This window comes from Lagopus muta, chromosome 26 (genome assembly GCF_023343835.1).
Source record: "Lagopus muta isolate bLagMut1 chromosome 26, bLagMut1 primary, whole genome shotgun sequence".
Lineage (NCBI taxonomy): Eukaryota > Metazoa > Chordata > Aves > Galliformes > Phasianidae > Lagopus > Lagopus muta.
The window spans coordinates 3,400,392-3,422,982 of record NC_064458.1 but is presented as its reverse complement, the minus strand read 5'-3'; the positions used below and the strand labels follow the sequence as shown (position 1 = coordinate 3,422,982).

Here is a 22,591-nt window from a genome sequence, read left to right as displayed (position 1 = left end):
TGCGCCGCGGCCCGAAGAAAGGTTCCGGGGCGGAGAGGGGCCGGGAGGGGGGACCTGGGGAGCTGAAGCAGGACGAGGCGGTGGGGATTCGGCTGGAGAGGGACGGCGAGGATCGAGACGGGTCCTGGGGCGGCCTGAGACCCAGTTCAGAACAAAGAGGGGGGCCACAGAGGCTGTCTGGTGCTGGGGGGCTGCATGGGCCGGTCTGGAGCATAGAGACCAATAGGTGCTGGGGGGCACGGGGCACTCCTTAGGGGCCGGCTGAGGCCGTAGGGGCCGATTAAAGCATCCCCGGTCCCCAGCTGTCCTCGTGCTGTGCCAGCCCAGCTCAGCGCCCCACAGCATTTTCAGCTTTGCAGAGAACATCACAAATGTGGGGCAGGGGACGGAGCCCCAGGATGGTTTATTTATGGGCTGTGTGTCACCAGCAGTGTGATCCTTCTCGTACTGCTCTGTACCTCGTTCGTGCCTCAGTTTACCCGGTGCGAGAGGGGGCGGCCGGCAGAGGCTGAACTGAGACCCAGCAACTCATCGCACTGATGCTTCTGCATCACAAGGCGGGGGGCAAAGCGGAGAGGAAAGAGAAACCCACAGCCAACATGAGCCCCAGGGCTGGTTGAAACCCAGCAGCGATGCTGGGCAGCGGGGTTAAACACGGGGGGTCCGCGGGGGCTCTGCCTGCAGCCCCACACCTGGCTCCAACACCGCGGGGGCTCGGCGGGGGCTCGAAGCCGCCTGCGGACACTGCGGGGCTCCTCGCTGTGATCCACGGCTCCCCCAAGCGGTCTCCCATCTGTCCGAACGGCCACGCAATGCCCTCCGGCTGCACTCGGGCACTCCGGGATGAGCGCAGAGCCCTTCGGTGAGCTCCGGGGCGCCCAGGAGGTTTCCTCTGCTTCCCTCCTGGAGATGCCTATTTTACTCTCAGGAACCTGAGAGCATCCCCTGGGCTCTGCAGAGTGCTCTGAGGATCCGGGGGTGCTGTCCTGTGTGCCCCACATGCCTCTAGGGCACAGTGGGGAGCTCTGAGAACACAAGAATTGGGTCCTGGGATTCCTCTAGGGAACAGTGGGAAGCACAGTGAGGAGCTCTGGGAGCAGCCCTGTATGCCTGGGGTCTCCTGGGAGGCCTCTGGGGCACCCCACAGCACCCTGAGGGGCTCTGGGAGCACTCAGAGGTACGCTGTGGGCTCCGGGCCCCCAGGATGCAGTAAGGACTGCTGTATGCAATGTGAGGCGCTGGGCTGGATGCTGCTGGTGTGGCAGGGTTAGGTAAAGATGTTTGAGATGAGGCTGTGGGGAGGGGGAATGCCTCCAGGGAGGGGTCTCATCTCAGCCTTCCCTGCAGACAGAGCTGTGTCTGTGCTCCAATGGAATCCAATTTTAGGAATGGCTTTGCTGGAAGCTCTCATCCCAGCAGCAAACTGGCACAATCCCAGCAGCTGTGCTGGAAGCTCTGAGCTGGGAAATAACATCCAGGCTATAGGAGCAGTGATAAAGCCTGAATTCAGCCCCCCTGGGCAGCACCAAAATCCCATTTGGTGCCACAGCAGTGGGGGAAGGGAGCAGCTCTGTGGCTGCTGAGGGCATCTCTGGAGCACCGCTTTCTGCTGTGGGTCGCCGCACTGGGAGCTGCTGCTTTGGGAGGTCTGGAACACAAGGTGTGTTTTTGTGGTGACCTCACAGGCAAACTGCTGACTTTGAGACCCTCTGACATTTGAGGGCATGCTTGGGGGCACCGCTGCCATCCCCATTGACACAGAGCTGGTGTTGTGATGCCTGCAGACCCCCAGGCCCTCCTTTGGGGCACAGCTTGGAGGCGATGGATCTCATGGCTCTGCCCATAGCCCTATGGGCTGCAGGGAGTGCTACCCATGCTCTCCTGGGGACGGGTGGGTTGGTGGAAACCTCGCCATCTGAATACGGTTTTGCTTCTCATTTCAGTTTCGTTAGGAATCCAGCAGGACGGGCAGATCGGAAGATGCTGATGGTGAGACGGGAGAGCAGTTTTGTTCCTGCGGTGGCTGGCACCACATCTGCCTCCCCATCCCATCCTTCGCTGCCTCCCTTGCTCTGAAGGTTGGAAACTCCCCCGGCTCAGCCCGAGAGCCAAATCCGGCCCAGGGAGGCAGTGACTCAGTGCCTTTGATTCAAAGGCAGTGATGTTATCTAAGCCCTGAGAGCCTGCTGCCCCTCCCCAGCAGGGCCCAGGGTGGGAACCTGACAGCTCCAGCACCTCTCTGCATCTGCCGAGGGTCCCGGGCCGAATCCGTGCCTCGTGAGCAGGATGGGGGAGCTCAGTTCATCCCCACGGCCCCGCTTCTCTTCCTTCCAGCAGTGCACAGCTTGCAGCTGGCTGCCCCTCTCAAAGGCAGCAGCCCACAGCCTGCCTTTGTTTCGCCCCTGCCCGCTGCTCCTGTCCTTGTTTTGAGGCCACGCAGCTCTGCCTCCACTCCTCCTTGTGCTGGGGATGGCGGTGGATGGCAGCAGGGTTTGGTTTCCAGGAACAAACAGGGAGCGGGCTGAGAGCAGGAGCTCTGTGTGCTCTGCAGTGTTGGGGTTTGCTGGAGGGATGCAGCACGCAGCCTTTGCTCCTCAGCTCTTCCACACACCCTGAAAGCAGCCCGGCCACGCAGAGCAAACACCCATCCCAAATCCACAGGGCTGGGAGCAGCAAACAGCCCCCGAACCACACTTCTGATTCCTCTGCCCTCAGCTTGGGCTGCAGCACCTGGCTGGTGACCCTGCATGCAGCAGGGGGTTGAAAGCAGGTGGGGATTTGTGGTCCTTTTCAACCCAGGCTGTTCTGTGAGTCTGTGATCCCATGATCCTGTGATTCTGTGGTTGATTCTGTGATTCTGTGATCCTATGATTCTCTGGTTCTATGATTCTGTGATTCTGTCATTCTATGATCCTATGGTTCTATGATTCTGTGATCCTATGATTCTGTGATTCTTTGATTCTATCATTCTATGATCCTGTGGTTGATTCTGTGATCCTATGGCTCTGTGTCTCTGTCACTCTGTTCTCTACGTTTCTGGGGTTCTATGATTCCACCACCTCCAGCCCCCAGCAGGGCTCTGGGGCTGCACTGCAGCTGCCCTCGCCACCTTTGCAGCGTCGCACCTCCCGAGGGCTGCAGGCTCCGGATCTCTCCATGCAACCAAAGGCAGCCCTGCACAAAACCAGCCCAGCACGCCCACCGTGCTGCCATGTGACGGCCGGGCCGCCCGCCTGCTGTCACCGCATCTGCCTCTGTCACCATTTCCTGTCCTCCTGCACGCAGCACAGCCGCCCTCCTTCCTTCTCCCCAACCCATCCCAGCCACCAGCGCAGCGCCCACAGCCAACAGCGCCGCTTCCTGCAGGGCTCCGCTCCGACCCCGCGCTCTGTGTCCCCTTTAGGAAACGTGGCCAATTCATTCTGCTCTTCTTTTGTTGTTTTCTTTTTTTTTTCTTTCTTAATTATTGTTATTTTTATCTCGGAAATGCCTTCAGTGGGGTTAAAACCGTGCGTGCGAGTGCGTGTGATGGGAGGGAGCGCACAGCGGGCTTTGGAGGAGCTGCCGTGGGTGCGGGGTCCTCAGTGCTGGATGGGAGTGGGGCTGGGGGCTGCCTGTGGGGTGGTAGGGCTGCTTATGGGGTTGTAGGGCTGCTTATGGGGAGGTAGGGCTGCTTATGGGGTTGTAGGGCTGCTTATGGGGAGGTAGGGCTGCTTATGAGGAGGCAGGGCTGCTTATGGGGTTGTAGGGCTGCTTATGGGGAGGTAGGGCTGCTTATGGGGAGGTAGGGCTGCTTGTGGGGTTGTAGGGCTGCTTATGGGGTGGTAGGGCTGCTTATGGGGAGGTAGGGCTGCTTATGGGGAGGTAGGGCTGCTTGTGGGGTTGTAGGGCTGCTTGTGGGGTTGTAGGGCTGCTTATGGGGTTGTAGGGCTGCTTATGGGGAGGTAGGGCTGCTTATGAGGAGGTAGGGCTGCTTATGGGGTTGTAGGGCTGCTTATGGGGAGGTAGGGCTGCTTATGGGGTGGTAGGGCTGCTTATGGGGTGGTAGGGCTGCTTATGAGGAGGCAGGGCTGCTTATGGGGAGGTAGGGCTGCTTATGGGGAGGTAGGGCTGCTTGTGAGGAGGTAGGGCTGCTTATGGGGTTGTAGGGCTGCTTATGGGGAGGTAAGGCTGCTTATGGGGTTGTAGGGCTGCTTATGGGGTTGTAGGGCTGCTTGTGGGGAGGTAGGGCTGCTTATGGGGTGGTAGGGCTGCTTATGGGGTGGTAGGGCTGCTTGTGGGGTTGTAGGGCTGCTTATGAGGAGGTAGGGCTGCTTGTGGGGTTGTAGGGCTGTTTATGGGGTTGTAGGGCTGCTTATGGGGTGGTAGGGCTGCTTATGGGGTTGTAGGGCTGCTTGTGGGGTGGTAGAGCTGCTTGTGGGGTTGTAGGGTTGCTGATGGGTTCATTGGCCCAGTTATGGGTCTGTAGGGCCATGGGTTTGTAAGGCTGCTCATGGGTTTGTAGGGCTGCTTGTAGGGTTTGTAATGCCATGGGTTTGTAGGGCCATGGGTTTGTAGGGCTGCTCATGGGCTTGTAGGGCAATGTGTTTGTAGGGCTGGTTATGGGTTTGTAGGGTTGGCTATGGGTCTGTGGGGCTGCTCATGGGTTTCTAAGTTTGTTTATGGATTTATAGGGTTGCTTATAGGTTTGTAGGGCTGCTCATGTGTCTGTAGGGTTGGTTATGGGTTTGTAGGGCTGCTCATGGTTTTGTAGGGTTGGTTATGGGTTTGTAGGGCTGCTCATGGTTTTGTAGGGTTGGTTATGGGTCTGTGGGGCTGCTCATGGGCTTGTAGAGCCATGGGTTTGTAGGGCCATCAGTCTGTGGGGTTGGTGATGGGCTTGTAGGCTGGTTGTGAGTTTGTAGGGCTGCTCATGGGTGTGTGGGGTTGGTAATGGATTTGTACAGTTATGGGTATGGGTTTGTAGGGCTGGTCATGGGTTTGTAGGGTTGGTTATGGGTCTATAGGGATGATTATGGGTCTATAGGGTTGGTTATGGGTCTGTTGGGCTGCTCATGGGTTTGTAGGGCCATGGGCTTATAGGGCTGCTCATGGATCTGTGGGGCTGGTTACAGGTCTGTGAGCTGGTTATGGGTTTGTAGGGTTGGTTATGGGTCTGTGGGGCTGCTCATAGGTTTACAGAGCCATGTAGGGCCATGGGTTTGTAGGGCTGCTCATGGTCTTATTGAGCCAGTCCTGGGTTTATAGGGTTGATCACGGGTTTATCATCCTGGTTATGGGTTTATAGGTCTGGTTATGGATCTATTGGTCTGGTTATGGGTTTATCAGACCACTCATGGATTTATCAGTCGGATCACGGGTTTATTGGTTCAGTTATGGGTTTTATGTTCTGATCACGCGTTTATTGCTCTGGTTATAGGTTTATTGGTCCAGTCACGGGTTTATCAGGCCAGCTGGGGATGTGTCCATCTGGTTATGGGTTTAGCAGTCTGATGATGGGTTTATGGGTTCACACACGAATGTGTCGGTCCGGCCGTGGGTTTGTAGGTCTGGTTATGGATCTGTTGGTCCTGGAATGGGTTTATTGGTCCGCTCGTGGATTTATAGGTCTGCTTATGGATTTATTGGTTCAGTTGGGTTTATTGGTCCGGATCGGATTTACCCATCCGCTCCTGGATTTATTGACCCAGTTATGGGTTTATCGGTCTGTTTGTGGATTGATCGGTCAGCTCGTGGACTTGTCATGGCTTTGTGGGTCTGGTCGTGGGTTTATTGGTCCAGTTATGGGTTTATCCGCCTGCTTATGGATTTCTTGGTCTGCTTATGGGTTGATCGGTCCAGTTATGGATTCGTAGACCTGGCCATGGGTTTCTTGATCCCATTATGGGTTTATTGGTCCAGTCACAGATCGTAGGTCCGGTTATGGACATATAGGTCTGGTCACGGGTTTATTGGTTCGATTCTGGATTTATCGGTCCAGTTGTGATTTATCAGTTTGGTTATCAGTTACGGATTTACCCATCTGCTCATGGATTTATCGGTGCCATTATAGATTTATAGGTCCAGTCACGGCTTTATAGGTCTGGTTATGGATTTATCACTCCGGTTATGGATTTATGGCTCTAAAGGTGGGGAGTCGGATGACACACAGAGCATTAAGGTATTTTTGAGGTTTCTTTTGCTTCAGCGTTGGGTTTTGGAAGGGAAAAGCCCATCGAGCGTTCTGCTGCCACAATTTAGAAGGAAAAAAAACAACCAAAAACCAAACACAACAACTCGATATTTTCATCATGGAAAAATAATAATGGTAATAAACGGCACTTCATATTTGCAGGGTCTTCTGGTTTGTCCCGGTTGGAGTTAACCCTTGGGTGGCTGAGGCAGGGAACCGATCCAACCCCGTCCCATTGGGGTGGATGTGGGCTGAGAGGGAGGCGATGCCATCAATCCCAGTGCTGCACGGATTGCAGAGCCTGGCTGAGCTCTGCTGGGAGCCCTGGGCTGCTCCAGCCTCAGCAGCACTTCAATCAGCCCCAAATTTGGGCAGATAGCTGAAAAACGATTTCGGATCCTGGGAATTAATTGTCTTGAGACCCCGCGTCCCCTCACTGGGTCCCATCACAGTGGGGCCGTGGGGCTGGAGAGGGGGACCCCCATGTCTTGGCACTGCCCACAGCACCACATGCAGGTGGTTTTGGGATGCCCCCGCCCTGGGGAGGTGTTTGGGGTCACCCCTGGCTGTGCTGTTTTCCGGAGGTGCTGCATGGGGGAAAATGAAAGCAGTGGGTGCTGGTGCGTGGCAGGGCACAGCTGGGGGGGGGGGGCCGGATCCCCCCCTCACCCACGGGTGGGGTTGGGCCCCACAGCCTCTCGGTGCTCACACACAGCGCTGCCTCAGTTTCCCCATCTGCAACACAGGGGTGAAGACCCCCCTCCCCCCCCCCCCCGCCTCATTAAAAGCTCCCACAGGACCCCCCCCCCCCCCAGCCGGATGTGGGCACGGGGGTGGGCGGTGAGCACAGAGTCCTCACTGTGCCGCCCACCCCCAGGAGGAGCAGAGTGGGATTATTGAAGGGAAAAGAAAGTGCTGCCCTGCCGGGGGGAGGGGGGGTAAAGGGGGGGGGTTCTATGGGGGGGGTCAGCAGCCACTTCTGGCCGTTTCTTCCTATGGCGCACGTCTATTTTTAGGGTATGTATGTAAAGATTACGGACGTTTATGTGACATTTTGCTATTTTCCCCTCTGTTCCACGCTCTTCTGTTCAATTTTGCCTCCCCAGGTAACACACCGGGGGGGGGGGGGGCACACGGACAGGTGTTTCTGCGGCCGAGCCCGGCGGGCAGCAGGAGCTGTTAACTCTGGAACCTAATGGTGGACTCCCGATAACGTGCCGGAGGGGGGGGGGTCCCCGCAGGTGCACGTGCGGTTGATCCGCGTCGTCCCCCCCCCCTCCCCCCTTTCCCTCCCCCCCGCCTCGTGGGGACCTCCCCTTCCCGCGTGAGGGGGGAGGACGGAGGGGACGCGGGGACGGGACGGATGGGGGGAGAAAGGCGGCGCGGGGTGACGGGCGGGGGGCGGCTGACGGGGACACGCGGCCACACGCGCAGAACGGGGCGGGCGGTGAGGGAACGGCCCCCCCCCACGCGGGGAGGGGAAGAGGGAAGGGGGGGTGTGGGGGGTCCCCGCCCTCAACGCGGGGGCGGCGCGGGGGGCGGCGGGGCGGGCGCGGCCCCTTTAAGAGCGGGGCGGCCCCGGCCGGAGCAGGAAGGAGCCGCATACGGGGCCTCGGCGAGCAGCTCCCGCGGGGCGGCCACAGCCTGCTCCGCCCGCACGGCTCGGCCCGGCCCGGCCCGGCTCGGCGCAGCCCCCTCCGCTCCTCGGACAGCGCGGCACGGCCCGGTACGGGGGGGTGCGGGGGGGGTGGGATAGGGGTGCGTGGGGAGGAGGGGGGGGGTTGGGTTAAGGGAGGGGGTGTGGGGAAGGGGCGTAAATTGGGGCTGGGGGGGGGGGGAGCTTTGATACCCCCCCCCCTCCGTTTCCCCCCCGCTCGGGTGCATACGTTGTACTTGGCCGGGCCGTGCTGGGGGGGGGGGGGGGTCGCGGAGGGGGGGGGGAAGGGCCCTGCGGGGTGCGTGTTGGGGAGGGGGTGGGGGGGTGCGCGGCGCGGGGGCTCCTGGGAGTCGTAGTCTTCGCCGCCCCGCCGGGCCGCAGGTGCAGGGGGCGCTCGGACTACAGCTCCCGGCGTGCGCCCCGCGCGCGGCGAGTGGGAGGCGCGGTGATGGGCGGCGGGTGGAGCCAATCGGGACGCGCCCTCCGCCCCTCGAGCCCCGCCCCACGCCGCCGCCCGGGGCCAATGGCGGGCGCGCGGGGTGCGGGGTGGCGGAGGGCAGCGCGGCGCGGCCCGGGCGGGCGGTGGGGGCTGAGCTGAGCGGGGCCGCGCTTCCTCCTCTCCGCAAACCCCCCCGCTCCGCACCCTCAGGCCCGGCCCAGCGGCGGGGCGGGGGCTCGGGGTGAAGCCGGGCCGCGCTCGAAGCCTCTCGGCTCGGAAGAGGCCGCGGGTGGAGGCCGTAGGGCCGGGGCCTCGCCTCGCCGCCCCCCCCTCCCCACCCCCCCCCGACCGCCCGCCCTCCTCCCGGCCTCCATTGGCGCGGCGCAGCCCGGGGAAGGGTGGGGTCGTGGCGCCCGGCCAAGGCTCCCTGTGGGCCCCGCCGGCCGCGGTGGGAGGGAGGCGGAGGGGAGGGACGGGGGGGGCGGTGGGGGCCGCAGGGTGGGGTCCCTCGGGGCCGCCGTGCCGCCCGCCTCCCCGCCGGCTTCCCCCGCTCCGATCCCCGCGCACCCCAAGGTCGCCGCGGCCCGCCGGGGGGGTTTGGCCGTTAGGCCGCGCCGGCCGGCTTCGGTTTCCTGGGGTTTTTCCATTCGGGTGCCGTCCCCTCCTTCCGCCTCCCTCCGGCGCCCACCTCCCTGCGTTCTGCCCTCGGTTCGTGCGGGGCTGCGGGCCGCCGGCCCGGCTGTGTGCGGTGCTGCGGCTGTGACACCGAGCCGCTGCCGAGGCCTCGATGCTCTGAGCCACCGCCGGGCCTCGAGGCCGAGCCCGGAGCTCCATCACCCTCGTGTAGGGCCGAAGGCTACCGCTGCCTTGTGCGGAAGGAAATCCCGGGCTGGGGGTGCCGGTGGGGCTGCCCGTGCTTTAGATGGAGGAGCTGCTGGGAGAGGCGGCCGGTGCCGGCCGGGCTGCACGGATCTCCCGTCGCTGCCCTCGTTCACGTGCTCAGCCTGCGGTCACTGATGCGGTCCTGCTTCCCACGGGGCACGGCTCAGCTCCTCGCAGTTCAGCTTTGCTGCTGCTCTCAGTTGGCTGCTCTCTGCTTTTCATCATCCCGGCTCTCCGGACCGCAGCTCGTGATGCAAGTGCTTTAGAGACATCTGTACAGGAGGCCTCGGCCCGGAAGGATTTACGGCAGCTGGGAGGTCGTCCCAGCGTTGCAGAAAGGTTGCTGGTGTCGCTTTTGTTGTTACTTCGTTAAAGGAAATGTTGTTGTTTCTCGTGGTCCTGATGGAGAACTGCACTGTCCAGGCAACCGAGGCAGTTTCTCAGGCAGAGGGATGGGCTGGCCTGAGAATTGTGAAGCTTGCTGGAGATAATGCCTTTCAACCACTCTTCCAAAGCAATAAAGTGAGAGAAATGGAGCGGTTCATTAAACAGGAGCCGTTCTCGTTTAATATTCATTGTGGCCCCTGTTCTGGCTTGTCCTGGGGAGGGAGGCAGCGAGGAGGAGCCCAAACGTGGCTGAGATGGTGGGATTTTTCCACCAAGCCTTCAGTGTGTCAGCAGTTCGGGGGGGGGTTTGTGGGGCGAGGGCTGAACCCGGTGGTGAATGAAAGTTGCTCTTCGTTGCCCGCCGCTCTGCTGACTCTCATCCTGCCTTTAATTTAATGGTGTTCTTGTCTTTCTGCTCTCCTCGCTGTGTTCTGGCCCTGGGAATGGTGGTCTGTGGCCACACAGGGAATGGGTGCCTGAGTTTCCTCACCTGTGCATGAGACAGAGCCGAAATGCTCAGAGCTGTGGCTTTATCTTGATTAAAACTGACACTCGAGGGCTCTTTCCCAGTCTCGGGATGCTGCGTTTAGTGAAAGAGAAGACTTCTGTGACAATTAGACACCTACTCGTTATCTGGCTTAGCCAAAGCAATAACCAGCCGCTCTGAACTCCGCTCTCCACCAGCCCTAACCTCAAGTGGAAGGGACCGGTTTCAATCCGTAATTAAAACCCTTTTGATGAACTCAATTCAAGGAGAGGTAGCGAGTCGCTGTCTGGGCTGCTCTCCCCGTGCCCCTCTCCGCTTGGGAGCAGGGTTGGTTTATGGCTCCGTTCCATACCTGGGAACGATGGGGACGTGGGGCAGAAGGAAATGGGGTCAGCCGTGCTGCTGCTGGAGCACACGGGGTGTTTGGCTGCTGCTCCTCCAGCTCTGGAGCCGTATCATCTTCCCTCTGTGCGTCGTTTCAGTTTCCCTGCCTGGCTCTCGGGGCAGAGCCTGCATGCAGCTCTCATGGCACGGCTGCTGTGGGTGCTGGAGGCGACCCTGAGCTGCGTGAGGGGCTCCAAAAGCCTTTGGTGGGCCGTGGGGAGGCGGCTGGCTGCGTGTGGAAGGGAGATGGGCGTCCTCACTCGATGCAACAAGGCGTGAGAAACTGGACACGGGCGCGAGCTGCCCTGCGCTGCGGGTGGGAGCCAAGGGCACGTTGGTGAGATGCACTGCAGATCCCCGGGCACGGCGGCTTCGCTTTGAGGCCCTGCCCCTTAAAAATGCACCATGCGGTGCTGGGGGGCGCAGCCCTCTGCCAGCAGGTTTGCTCACAGCAGCGCCCATAGCAGAACTGCTCCTGCTGTGGGCTCAGAGCACGGCTCCCCGCTGCCGAGCAGTTGGGATGTTCACCTGCTGCCCCCCTGCCGCCACCTGAAGCCCTTTCCACCTTCACCCCCCAGCGCTGCACTCCACACATCCTGCTGCCAAACTCGAGCTGTGCACTGAGGAGCGCTCCTTATTTCCCCCCTACAGATTTCCCATTGGCAAACTGCAAAGCATCGAGTCCATCTCTGGGCTGTTTTGTGCCCTGCTTGGTTTGTTTGCTCAATGCTTCCCCAGCACAGAGCTGGGCCGGTGCCGAGCGTGGGCTTGTAGCTACAGGTCGTGGCTCCAGCAGCCTCGTGCCCCGACAGGCAGCCGTGTGTGCATGGTACCAGCACGGCGTTCCTCCCTCCGAACCCACGCTGCCCTCTCGTGTGCCGAGGGAAGGAGCACAGCGCCATGGAACGCACTGGAGCAGGCTGCCCAAGGAGGCTGTGGATGCCCCAGCCCTGCAGGCATTGGAGGCCAGGCTGGATGTGGCTCTGGGCAGCCTGGGCTGCTGGTTGGTGACCTGCACACAGCAGGGGGGTTAAAACTTGGGGATCTTGGAGGTCCTTTTCAACCCAGGCCTTTCTGTGGTTCTGTGGCAGGGGGCTGGGACTGTGAGCATTGCAGCACTGCAGAGGTGCTGTGTTCCTTTGCATGCCTCGTCCCTCAGCAGGGCTTAATGCTGGCGGATGTTTCGGTTCTTTTTTTCGGGGCTGAAGTATTGCCCATGTGTTCCCCCAGCACCCCCAGCTTGGTGGGGCTCCTGAGCTCACAGAGAAACCTTCCCCTCCCCGTGTCGCCCAGCACTTCCAGGAGCCGCTGCTTCTTTGGGCAGCACTGAAACCAACTCCGCTTTCGTGTTTTATTTTTTCCCCTCTTTGAACACCCGATGCTGTCAGGTCCTCCCCAGCAGCGGGGCTGAGGATCTCTCGAAACCCCCCTGTGGTTTTGCAGGGAGCTGACGTGTTGCTGGATGGCAGCAGCAGAGCTCTGTGGGAGAAAACCCATCGTGTGGGCACGCTCAGCTTTGGCTTTTAGAGAGCTGGGCTCGGCAGCACAGCAAGCAGCTTGCATTAATGCGGGCTGCACGGCCTTCCTGACCCCTGTAAGCTGTGCTCTGGTGCTTTCAGGCAATGGAGGGCAGCGTGTGTGGGCTGCAGCAGGGAGGACCAGAACCGTCTGTGTGCCCACAGGGCCGCAGCCTTGGTGGTGGGGCTGGGGGGTGGTGGGGTGGGTGTGGGCTCAGGGCAGGAGCTGTGGTTGCGTGGGGCTCCAGAGCTGCTCTGGCGGATGCTGTGTCCCATATCAGTGCAGCATTACAGCAGTGCAGGTGATGGAGGCTTTCAGCATGGAATCCCTGAAGCGTGGCGTGGTTTGGGTTGGAAGAAGGAGCCTTAAAGCCCACTCCGTCCCAATGCTGGGTGCTGTGACCACCCCCTCGAACCCCATTCCTACAGTGGCTTCAGTGGAGGCACATTCCTACTGGATTAAATACGGTCTCTGATGACAAAGGAGAAAATTGGCAAGGAGGTCTGGGTGGAGCAACCAGTTGAAGCTAACCTTGCAACATAGGAGAAGCGTTAACATGGCCTCGTTGTGGCTGTCAGTGGTGCAAATGGCCGCGTGCTGTGCGAATGGGGCCTGGTGTGGGGCTGGTCGGAGCCCCATAAGCCTGGTGGGACCCAGTGATGGGCAGCAGCCCCCGCTGTGTCCTTGGTGCTGTGGGATGGGGCACCCGCTGCTCCCTGTGCAGTGCCAGCACCTCACCGCCCTCCGAGCGAAGGGTTCCCCGGTGACATCAGCCCCAAATCTCCTCTTGTTTGGGATCCTAAGAGGTGCTGAGCGATTTTCCCCTGCTGAAGCACCAGCTGTGCCACGGTGGCTCTGTGCTGCTGTGACTTTTCCTGTTCTGGTTCTGCTGCTGTCGTGCTGTGGGTTGGGCTGGAGGTGCTGAGTGGGACGGCGTGGCCCCCGTCCTCACAGGCGCTCACCCTTCCCATGCTCATGTGACAGAAGAACCCTCCTCAGTCCCCATCCCTTCTGGGGATCACATGGCAAGCGCTTTGATCCTGGAGTTTGGGGGGGGAGCAGGAAGCCTTTTTCTTCTGTGGCAGCATCCCTTATGGCCTCCTGGAGGACTCCCAGCCTGAGACGTGGCCGTGGCAGCGCCCAGCTCCAAGCACAGCGCATCGCATCCATCTCCCACTGCTCCTTCTGGCACTGCTGGTTTGGAGCCCATCCCGTGCTCCGTGCAGGCTGACGACGTGGGGTTCTGCTGCTCTTCTCCCCGCGGTGAGAGCTGGGAGTGTCGAGTTGTACAACGATTATACACGGCTCTGTTGGGTTTGCCTGAGGTGCAGGGGTTGCTGAATCACACCCCAAACCTGTCTGTCCGGGAGTGGCGAGGCACTGCGTGTGTCACCTGCACGGCTCACTGCTGGTGGTCGCACACCCACAGCACCCAAACAAGGTGCGCTGTTGGGGTTTCTGCATCCCCAGGGGTCGATGCAGCTCCTCCAGGCCCAGTTAATGCTCTGCCGAAGGTATCGGCCCTCTGAGCGAGCACAGGATGCAGCCGCTCTCAGCTAGGAAATGGCTGACAGGGGGGGCTGCCCCTGCGCTCAGCCCACGGGGAGCAGCTCCCAGCATCGCACGGGGAGTCCTTCCAACGGGAATGAGAACTCAGCTTCTCTGCTGTTGGTGGCTGGGAAGGTTCTCCCGATGCTCACTGAGGCTCTGAGTTCCATCCCTTTCACTCAGCACGAGGTCGTGGGATGCAGCTCCGTGCCGATGGATCCGTGGGGTTCGGGGGCAGTTCCCTGTGCAGGTGTGGAGCAGGGCTGTGCTGGGGCTTCCCCTGCAGGCAGGAGGGAGAGGCAAACCTCCCCGGCAGGTTGGACCTGGCAGCAGTGAGGGCAGCCCCGGCTGCTTTGCCTGCCTGGTGCGGGTTTGAGCCGTGGAAATGGAGGCGGTTGTCGCTGCAGCTGGGCGGTGGGGCACAGCAGCTGGCTTGGTTTTGACATCGGGGCACGGGGTGTTGGAGCGGGGTGACCCCAAAGCTCTGCTCTGGGTGGAACTGATGGAAGGGGTGCTGTGAAAGCAGGGCTGAGGGGAGGCTGGTTGGCTTTGTGCTGCTGTGTGATTTGGGAGCTGATGGAACCCACCATCACCGTGTTCGGCTCCTGAGACCATCTGTCCATTAAAAGTGCGGTGATGAGACCCCGTGGAGAGGCAGGGTGCTGGGGAATGAGGGCAGCTGCCGGGGGGGGGCAGGGGGTGTCTGGCAGCAGCACACAGGGGCAGATTGTCTGTGCAGAGCCCTGTGTGGGACGCTGCTCTGATCTCTGCACATCAATGGCTGCGTGATCTCGGTCTGTCACGCGTCTCTTCCTGTGCTCTGCCCCAGACGTGCTGCCCGGGTGGGATAGAAGGGATTTCTTGTTGCAGGACTGAAATAGGGGCATTGAGTCGGGGGGGGGGGTAAGAGGGCAAAAAAGCATCAGCACCCTTTTGCATGATAACCACACGTTTGTTCCTGTCCGAGCGCAGGGTCTTCGCCTCAGAGCACGCATCTGCTTGGCAGGTCCACATAATTTGGATAGTTTGGCTCTAAACCGCCGACAGCGCATTCCTGCTCGGGAGCAGCAGAATTTTAATGGCACCGTGGAGGAGCTGCAGCAGCCTTCACACACCCCGGCGGGCACAGCCCTGCTCTGTGCCCACCCCCCCTTCCCAAGCTCTGTGCTGGAGGCTGCGGGGTGCTCTGCCTGCAGGTCTGCCCTCGTGGCTGTGAGGAGGAGAGGGCAGCCGGGGTGATGGCTCCCGGAGTGTGCATGGAGAGACAAGGGCTCGCATTGTGTGACCCATAATAGGGGTGAGCTGTTCATAGGGGGGGAAAAATGCTCATTGGTGGTGAGGGAGAGGGTGATATTTGGGCCTTGGGCAGCAAACCGCTGCCTCTTTTTATTTTGTTCTTTAATAGCAACATTATTGTAGTAATCCTCTCCTGGCACACAGCAGCACTTGGAGGATGCTGCGATTTGTGGCACGGCGTTGTGCCCCACGTGGGTGCACGGCGGCTGCAGGCCTGTTGTTCTGCCAGCGTGTTGGGCTCTGGGTGCAGCGCAGCCCCATCCTTGGGTCACATCCCTGCTGGGGAGCTTGGAGGAGAGCTCTGGCATTGCTGCACAGCATCTCTGTGCAACGGCCGTATTTCAGGCTGGCAGTTCCCCATTGGGTTGCACGGGAGGGCGCAGTGCTGGCAGCCGAAGCGCAGCCGCTTTGGGGTGAAATGTGGCACCAGAGACACACAGTCTGGGACAGCAGCGCTCTGTGTGGGGCCGAGGGGGAGGAAGGAGCTGCCTGGAGGTGGAGGGCAGAGGCTGGAGCTCCCCGCCGTGGTTCTGGTCTTGCCCATGGGGCGCTTGTTGGTCACCTCTCCGTGTGTCACCCAACGCTGTTGGACCCTGAGCACCGCCTCACTGTGCCTCGTGCCCAGCACTGCCTTCAGCTGTGGTGGCTTTTGGTTGTGGAAAGGCAGAAGGTCCCACGTCATGTCACACATCCTCGGGTCAGCGTCCCCAGAAAGGAGCAGGGTGGAGTTTATAGTGCTGCTGGGGGAGGGGGGGGCTCCAGCCAGGCTGGCTGCGTTGCCCCCTCCCCATCTCAGCCATCGCATCGCTCCGGCCGCAGGCGGGCACACAAAGGCTGTGTTGTGTGAGCAGAATGAGCAGCGATTTCCCCTGCCAGCCCTGGGCGGTCGCGTGACCCCACAGCCATTCCCACACCGTCTGCCTGCTCCTCCCAGCCCCCTGCCCAGCACGGGGGGTCACCTCCCCAGCACAGCCCCCTGCCCCGCTCCCATCGTGTCCCCACAGCTGGCCGCTGCCACCCCGAAGCCCAAATTCTCCTTGGAGATGGAGGGACCCCTCTGAAGCCTGCGGTCTGGAGGGGAAGGGGTACAGAAGCGCCAGGGGCTCCCATTGCAGCTCAGAGCCCTGGTGGCTGAGGTTTGGGGTTCCACCTGGACGCCCTGTAGCTCTGGGGTCGGGGCACCTCTCCCCAAAGCGCCCTCAGCCCCTGGGTGGCTGTTCCCCCTCCAAGCCGACGCCTCTCCTTCTGGATAACCCTCAGATCACAGGCTGTGAGTTCGAATCCCACTGCAGAAGCTCCTTTCTCCTTTGGATCAATAAAGTTCTTTAAAAGCTACCTTGGTGAGGAGCTTCTCAGGAATCCTGCAGTGTGTGTGTTGGGAAGGGGGCTGGGGAGCAGCGCTGCACCCAGTTTACAGAGCCAGAGGGTGCGAGACGTTGGGTCGGCAGGGTTGGCTCCTGCTGTTGGGATGCGACGTGCCTCACCTTGGGGTGATGGAGAGCATCCATTGGGGAGCAGCGTGCTGCTGGGCGTGCTCTGGGATCTTCAGCCGGTGGAGGGGTCGGGTGCTGTATGGTGGGCACGGTTTGATGGGGAAACGGTGGTGGTTGGACTGAATGAGCATGGATGAATGACCGTGTTGTTGATGATGCTACGATCCTACAAACGGAGCGGATCCGTCTTTGGTGTTGGAGCACCTGTGAGTCATTGCCTTTCTTCTCTCCGCAGCCTTTCGCATCCACGATGGCGGGCGGCGTGGACGGCCCCATAGGGATCCCATTCCCCGATCACAGCAGCGACATCCTCAGCAGTCTGAACGAGCAGCGAAACAACGGGCTGCTGTGCGACGTGGTCATCTTGGTGGAAGGCCAGGAGTTCCCCACCCACCGCTCCGTCCTGGCGGCCTGCAGCCAGTACTTTAAGAAGCTCTTCACCTCAGGGTTAGTGGTGGACCAGCAAAACGTGTATGAGATTGACTTTGTGAGCGCCGACGCCTTGTCGGCTCTGCTGGAGTTCGCCTACACCGCGACCCTTACCGTCAGCACTTCCAACGTCAACGACATCCTCAACGCCGCCAAACTGCTGGAGATCCCGGCGGTGAGGGATGTTTGCACGGATCTCCTGGACAGGAAGATTCTGGCCAAAAATGACCAGATGGATATAGTAGATCAAATTGATCAAAGGAACCATCTCAGAGCAAAAGAGTACCTGGAGTTCTTCCAGAGCAACCCCGTCAACGGCCACCAAGGCAGCTTTCCGTGGACCAACCCGGAGTTGAGAGACCTTCAGAGACTCAACTTCCGAGGCCAAGAGGACGAGGAGGAGCCGGACTGCAACGGCTTGGACTTCTATTCGCAAGCCTCCCTCAACGAAAGACCAAAGGCGAATGACTGTGATCCCGACAGCAACTCGGCCATGTGGCTGGACAGAGAGGAGGAGGAGGCGGCGGCCGCCCCTGGCTCCTTGTTCTCACCTTCTCAGAACGGACATTACAGCGGCCGAAGCCTGGGCACGCCAGGAGAAGAGGAGGTGGCTCCCGGGGCCGCCCTGGACCAGCAGGACGCCGGCGACTCCCCCAGCTTCGTCCCCACCGGAGCGGAGACGGAGGATGATGGCAGGGATGTGGACGGGTTGGCTGCCAGCGTGCTGCAGCAGGTGATCAGCTCGGTGGGGAGGCAGCAGCTCGGGGACGACGAGCGGAAGGACGACGACGGAGTCGTGGATTATTACTTGAAATACTTTGGCAGTTCGAACGAGAGTGACGTGTATCCGTCCTGGTCCCAAAAGGTGGAGAAGAAGATCAGGGCAAAAGCATTCCAAAAGTGCCCCATCTGTGCTAAAGTGATCCAGGGGGCTGGCAAGCTGCCGCGCCACATCCGCACCCACACCGGCGAGAAGCCCTACGAGTGCAACATCTGCAATGTGCGCTTCACCAGGTAAGGGTGAGCGGTGCGTGCTGTGATGCCATGCTTGCGTCCCGGCAGGAAGGCGTTCAGAGGCGTCTCCATCTCATGATGGAAATGTCGGTGGCCTCGCCGGGTGCTTGGGGATGGGTTTGTGCCCACCTGGCTCCAAACAAACCCCACAGCTCCTCGGGCGCCGCTTCCAGCCAGCAACCAACCTGCTGTGGGATCGCTGGGTCGTGGGCTGTGGTCGGGGTTCCTCCATGTCCTCTTTCCACTCCTCACGTCCTCCATCGCCGGCCGAGGGCGGGGGTTCCGCGCTGTGCCAGGAGATGCGTGGGCTGCAGAAGGAGCAGCCAAATGGCCCAGCCTGCTCTGCTCTGCTCTGCTCTGCTCTGCTCACTGCTCACCTCCTCAACGCCCGGGCAGGACTGAGCTGCTTCCCAGCAGTGTGGGCCGTTCCCGGCCCTGCAGACATCGCGGGCTGGAGCGGGTGACTGCAGGACGCGGGGCTGCTCTCTGTGCCTTCCACCTGCCAGCCTTGTCCCCTCTGCACCCTGAGAGCCATGTGGGGCCGCACCCGGGCGGCCGGGGACCCACGTTTGATAGCTGAGGAATGCAGATAATGCCGGGGCGGGATGCCAGCCCTGCAGCACGGCTCGCTGCCCTGCCAACCACCACCGCCCTGCCCACGGCGGGGGGGCTGGGGGCTGCCTGCACTTTGTGTGCCCGCACCCAGGTTCCGGCTGCCACACCTGAGCAGTTCAAGGTCCTCGCGTTCCCCCCCTCCTCCCCACCCCCCGGGTTGTGGCCTCATGGAAGTGCCACAGAGCACAGGCTGGCACAGGGGGGGCTCTGCCATGGGGCGGGTTGGGGTTCGTTTGGTGGCGGAGGGGTTTGAGGAGCCGATGGCATCGCTGCTGCAATTCGGTGTGCTGCCTTCACCCCTCTACCTTCATCCCGCTGCCCTCACCTCCATCACCCTTCTACCTTCCCCCTACTACCCTCCCCATCGTGTCTTTACCCTTCCACTGCCCTCCCTGCTGCCCACCAACTCGCAGGAGGCATTGGTTCATTGCGAGCAGAGATGCGGGTGGAAGCTGTGCCTTCACCCCAGCCTGAACGTGGCCATAACGCATTGGGGCCCTGCTGGTTTCAAGCTAAAATACACCCTCCTGCGCTGCCCCCAGCTTGTGGGAGGCTGTGTTTGGCCACACAGAGCCCCAGTGGGTGCAGTCTGAGGCAGCCAAGCCTGAACATCTGGATTTCCCTTCCAGTGTTGCTCTTCTCCCTCTCCGTTCATCCTTCTCTGTCACATTGCCTGCTGCAAACCCCCCCCTGCCCTTCATGGCCCAGGGCTGCGCTGGGAGCAGTGAGCCCTGGCGTGGGGCAGAGGTGCAGGGATGGGGGGGATGGAGCTGTGCCTGCTGGGTGGGGAGGGATCTCCCACAGCTTTGTGCTGATTTTTGCTTGCTTTGCTTCCTGGTTCCTCTGTGCCCGGATGGGGAGGAGCCGCTCCGCTGATCTTTCAGGAAGGGTTTGATCAGAATTCAACTCGGAAAACCGCGTTGTTTGCTCTCAGCCTGGCCCGACTTCCCAGCTCCCTTTGGGAGCCTCATTAGGACCGGCTGCATCCTCGAGGTTTCCATCCTTCCCTCCGTGCCAGGACGCCTCCTGGCCCTGCAGAGCCCTCCGGCTCAGGGGGGGCTTCATGCCGACCCCCGCTTTGCTGCGCTGGCACTGCGCCGCTCGCTGCCTGCTTTCCTCTGGGAAGAAGCCAAGTCCTGGCCCTGTGATGGTGAGGATGAGGATGAGGAGGAAGGCCGTCCCCATCCCGCTGACCGCCCCGTGTCCTTTCTCTCCACGCAGGCAGGACAAGCTGAAGGTCCACATGCGGAAACACACGGGGGAGAAGCCCTACTTGTGCCAGCAGTGCGGAGCCGCGTTCGCTCACAACTACGACTTGAAGAACCACATGCGCGTGCACACCGGCCTGCGGCCCTACCAGTGCGACAGCTGCTTCAAGACTTTCGTCCGCTCTGACCACTTGCACAGGCACCTTAAAAAGGATGGCTGCAACGGCATCCCGTCCCGGAGGGGCCGACGGCCGCGGGTGAGAGATGCCGGGGGGCTGCCCACCCCTACGGGGAACCCCGAGGATGGAGGATTTCAAGGAGGTGGGGAGAGTCAGGAATCAGAGGACACCGTGCAGGGGAACGGCCAAGAGCAGCACTTTGAGGATAGTTCGACTACCGAAGCGTCGGGATTGAATGTAGCAGGAGGGTCGGCCGAGGGCAGCGCGCCAGGACTCTCCTAAACCAAAAAAAAAACAAAACAAAAACAAAACAAAACCAAACCCAACCAACCGACAAAACCACCACAAACAACAACAAGAGAGGTGTCACAAAATCTAGTTAGTACTTTTTCCTCCGATTTTCTCTTTCGAGGTGTTTCTCTCTCCGTTTCCCCTCCCTTCCCTCCATTCCCCCCCCCCCCGGTTCCCCTCCACCCCCCCCCTTTTTTTTTTTTTTTTTTTTGTTTTTTAAAGGAAAAAAGAAGCAAAAATAGGTCTGTCGACGACGTTCCCAATCTCCCCATGGCAGGCAGGGCTCCCCCAGTGCTGGTGGGACGGGCAGGCGGGGCGGGGATGGAGAGCGCATGGAAAGGAGCTTCCATGTAAAACCCAAAGCTTTATTTTGTGTCCGAATACACGTTAAAAAAAAAAACAACAAAAAAAAAAACAACAAAAAAAAAACAAAAAAAAAAAATCCGAGAGAAAAGACAAAAAAAAAAAACAAAAAAAAAAACAAAGCGGCAAAACAAAATATATATATATATATTATTTCAGAGAGATATCTATTTAAAAACGAAAAAAAAGAGGAAAAAAAGCAAAAAAGAGACGTTTTAAAAAAGAAAGAAAAAAAGAAAAAAAAAGAAAAAAGAGGCCAAGAGTGGAAAGGGGGCTTTTTGTTGGGGGGGGGGGGGGGGTGCACGCGGTGCCTCGAGGGGCCGGCAAGGAGCGGGCCCACCTAAAACTCCCCCCCCAGCCCCCCAACCCCCCGCTCTGCCTGCAGAGCTGTTGGGAGCTGTTGGGGTGCAGTGTGGGGTTGGGGGTGGTTTGGTTTTGGGACGCCGTGCTGCAGCTCCGTGGAGCCTTGGGATGGATGCATTTTGCACGGGGATCTCATGGCGCGGCCCCAAACCCCGAGGGCGGCTCTAAGCTCCTTAACCCAAAGTCTGTCCCCACCGTAGCCCTCGCCCCTGCACCCCCAACCCCCCCCTCCCCCGCCCCTGCACCCCCAACCCCCCCCTCCCCCCCCCCCCCATAGCACCCAGGAACCCTCAGGAATGACACCCAGCCCGGTGCTGCGGTGCGGCCGGGCCGGGGCTGCCCCTGCCCCATATTTTTAGGCCCTCGGTCAGAGCTGCAGTGTTCCTGCACGCCCAGAAAGCACCTAAAAATGGCAGATTCCTTTGAAAAAAGGTTATTTGAGGTCTCCCTTAAAGGGGAAGGAGGGTTTTGGCAGGAGGAGATGGGAGGGGCGAAGGCTGCGGCCGCGGCGGCTTTAAGGCCGTGCAGAGCGGCTCTGCGTCACCCCATGGCTGCTGTTCTGCGCGGCCGCCGCAGCCCACAGCCCTTTTGGGGGCACCTTTCTCAGGGATGCAGGCCCGTCCCCAAAGGGACAAAGCCCTGACCCCAAGGGTACACAGCTCTGTTGGCAAAGGAGCACGGCTCTGTCCTAAAATGGACAAAGCCCTGTCCCCAAAGGGACGCAGCTCTGTCCTCCAAAAGATGCAGCCCCGTTCCCAATGGGATGCGGCCCCGTTCCAAAAGGGGCACAGCTCTGTCCCCAAAAGGGATGCGACCCTGTCCCCAAAGGGACACTGCCCTGTTTGAAAAAGGGGCACAGCCCTGTCCCCAAAAAGGCACAGCTCTGTCTGCACTGGGGTTCAGCTCTGTCCCCCAAAGGGATGCAGCTCCGTCCCCAAAGAGATGGTGCCCTTTTCCCCAAAAGGACACAGCTCTGTCCTCCAAAAGATTCAGACCCCCCCCAAAAAGGGACACAGCCTGTCCCCAAAAAGGCACAGCTCTGCCTGAAGGGAGGCACAGCCCTGTCCCCAATGGGACAAAGCCCCATCCCCAAAGGGACACAGCTCTGTCCTTCAAGAGGCGCAGCCCCGTTCCCAAAAGGACGCAGCTCTGTCCCCAAAAAGAAGCAGCCCCATCCCCAAAGGGACTCAGCCCTGCCCCCAGAAAGACGCAGCTCTGCCTGGAAAGGGACGCAGCTCTGTCCCCAGAGACACGCAGCCCTGTCCCGAAATGGACGCAGCTCTGTCCCCAAAGAGATGCAGCCCTGTCCCCAAAGGGACGATGATGGACGTGGGTGCGCCGTGCGTGCCCCCCCCCGTGCAGAGGGCGATAGGAAGGCACCTTTCAGCCATTCACCTGTTTTCTAAATGCACATTTTGAGATGAAAAAAAAAAAAAAGAGATTTTAAGTCCTTTTATTTTGAAAGCACTTTTTAAGATTCTTTTTCTTTTCTTTTTTTTTTTTGCCTTTTTCTGTTTGTTTTTTTTCCCTTTTGGTGTTTTGTTTTTTTACTCTCAAAGCCAGAGCAGGTCGGGCCGAATGTATTTTGGAGAGGGAGTGAGAGGGGAGTGTGTGCTGGGGGAGGGCTGAGTGGTGGGGGGGGTTGGGGAGAGACGGATGTTTATTTAATGCAGAAAAAAAAAAGCAATAAAAATATATTAAAAAAAAAAACATTATTAAAAAAAATAATAATAATAATAAAAAAAAAAAAACAAAGAAGTCTTAGCACTTTGCGATGGAACGGGTACTTTGAGATCACTTTATCTTAATTTAAACAAAAAAAAAAAGCAAAACAAAATATGTTTACAAGTCGAAACCAACTTCTAC

The 22,591-nt window shown here is 59.9% G+C and overlaps 1 protein-coding gene across 1 annotated transcript; it reads left to right on the top strand.

The window, feature by feature from the left end:
* Positions 1–7,752: 7,752 nt before the first annotated feature.
* Positions 7,753–20,172, top strand: ZBTB7A (zinc finger and BTB domain containing 7A). The gene is made up of 3 exons (XM_048927778.1): positions 7,753–7,898; positions 16,499–17,706; positions 19,543–20,172. Exons 2-3 carry the CDS (start codon positions 16,514–16,516, stop codon positions 19,988–19,990), a joined length of 1,641 nt encoding a protein of 546 aa, XP_048783735.1. The 5' UTR covers positions 7,753–7,898; positions 16,499–16,513; the 3' UTR covers positions 19,991–20,172.
* The last annotated feature ends 2,419 nt before the right edge of the window (positions 20,173–22,591 follow it).

Coding starts and splice junctions, on each gene's coding strand:
- ZBTB7A (XM_048927778.1), top strand. CDS start 16,514: ATGGCGGGCGGCGTGGACGGCCCCATAGGGATCCCATTCCCCGATCAC. Junction 17,707..19,542: donor TGCAATGTGCGCTTCACCAG/GTAAGGGTGAGC, acceptor CTCTCCACGCAG/GCAGGACAAGCTGAAGGTCC.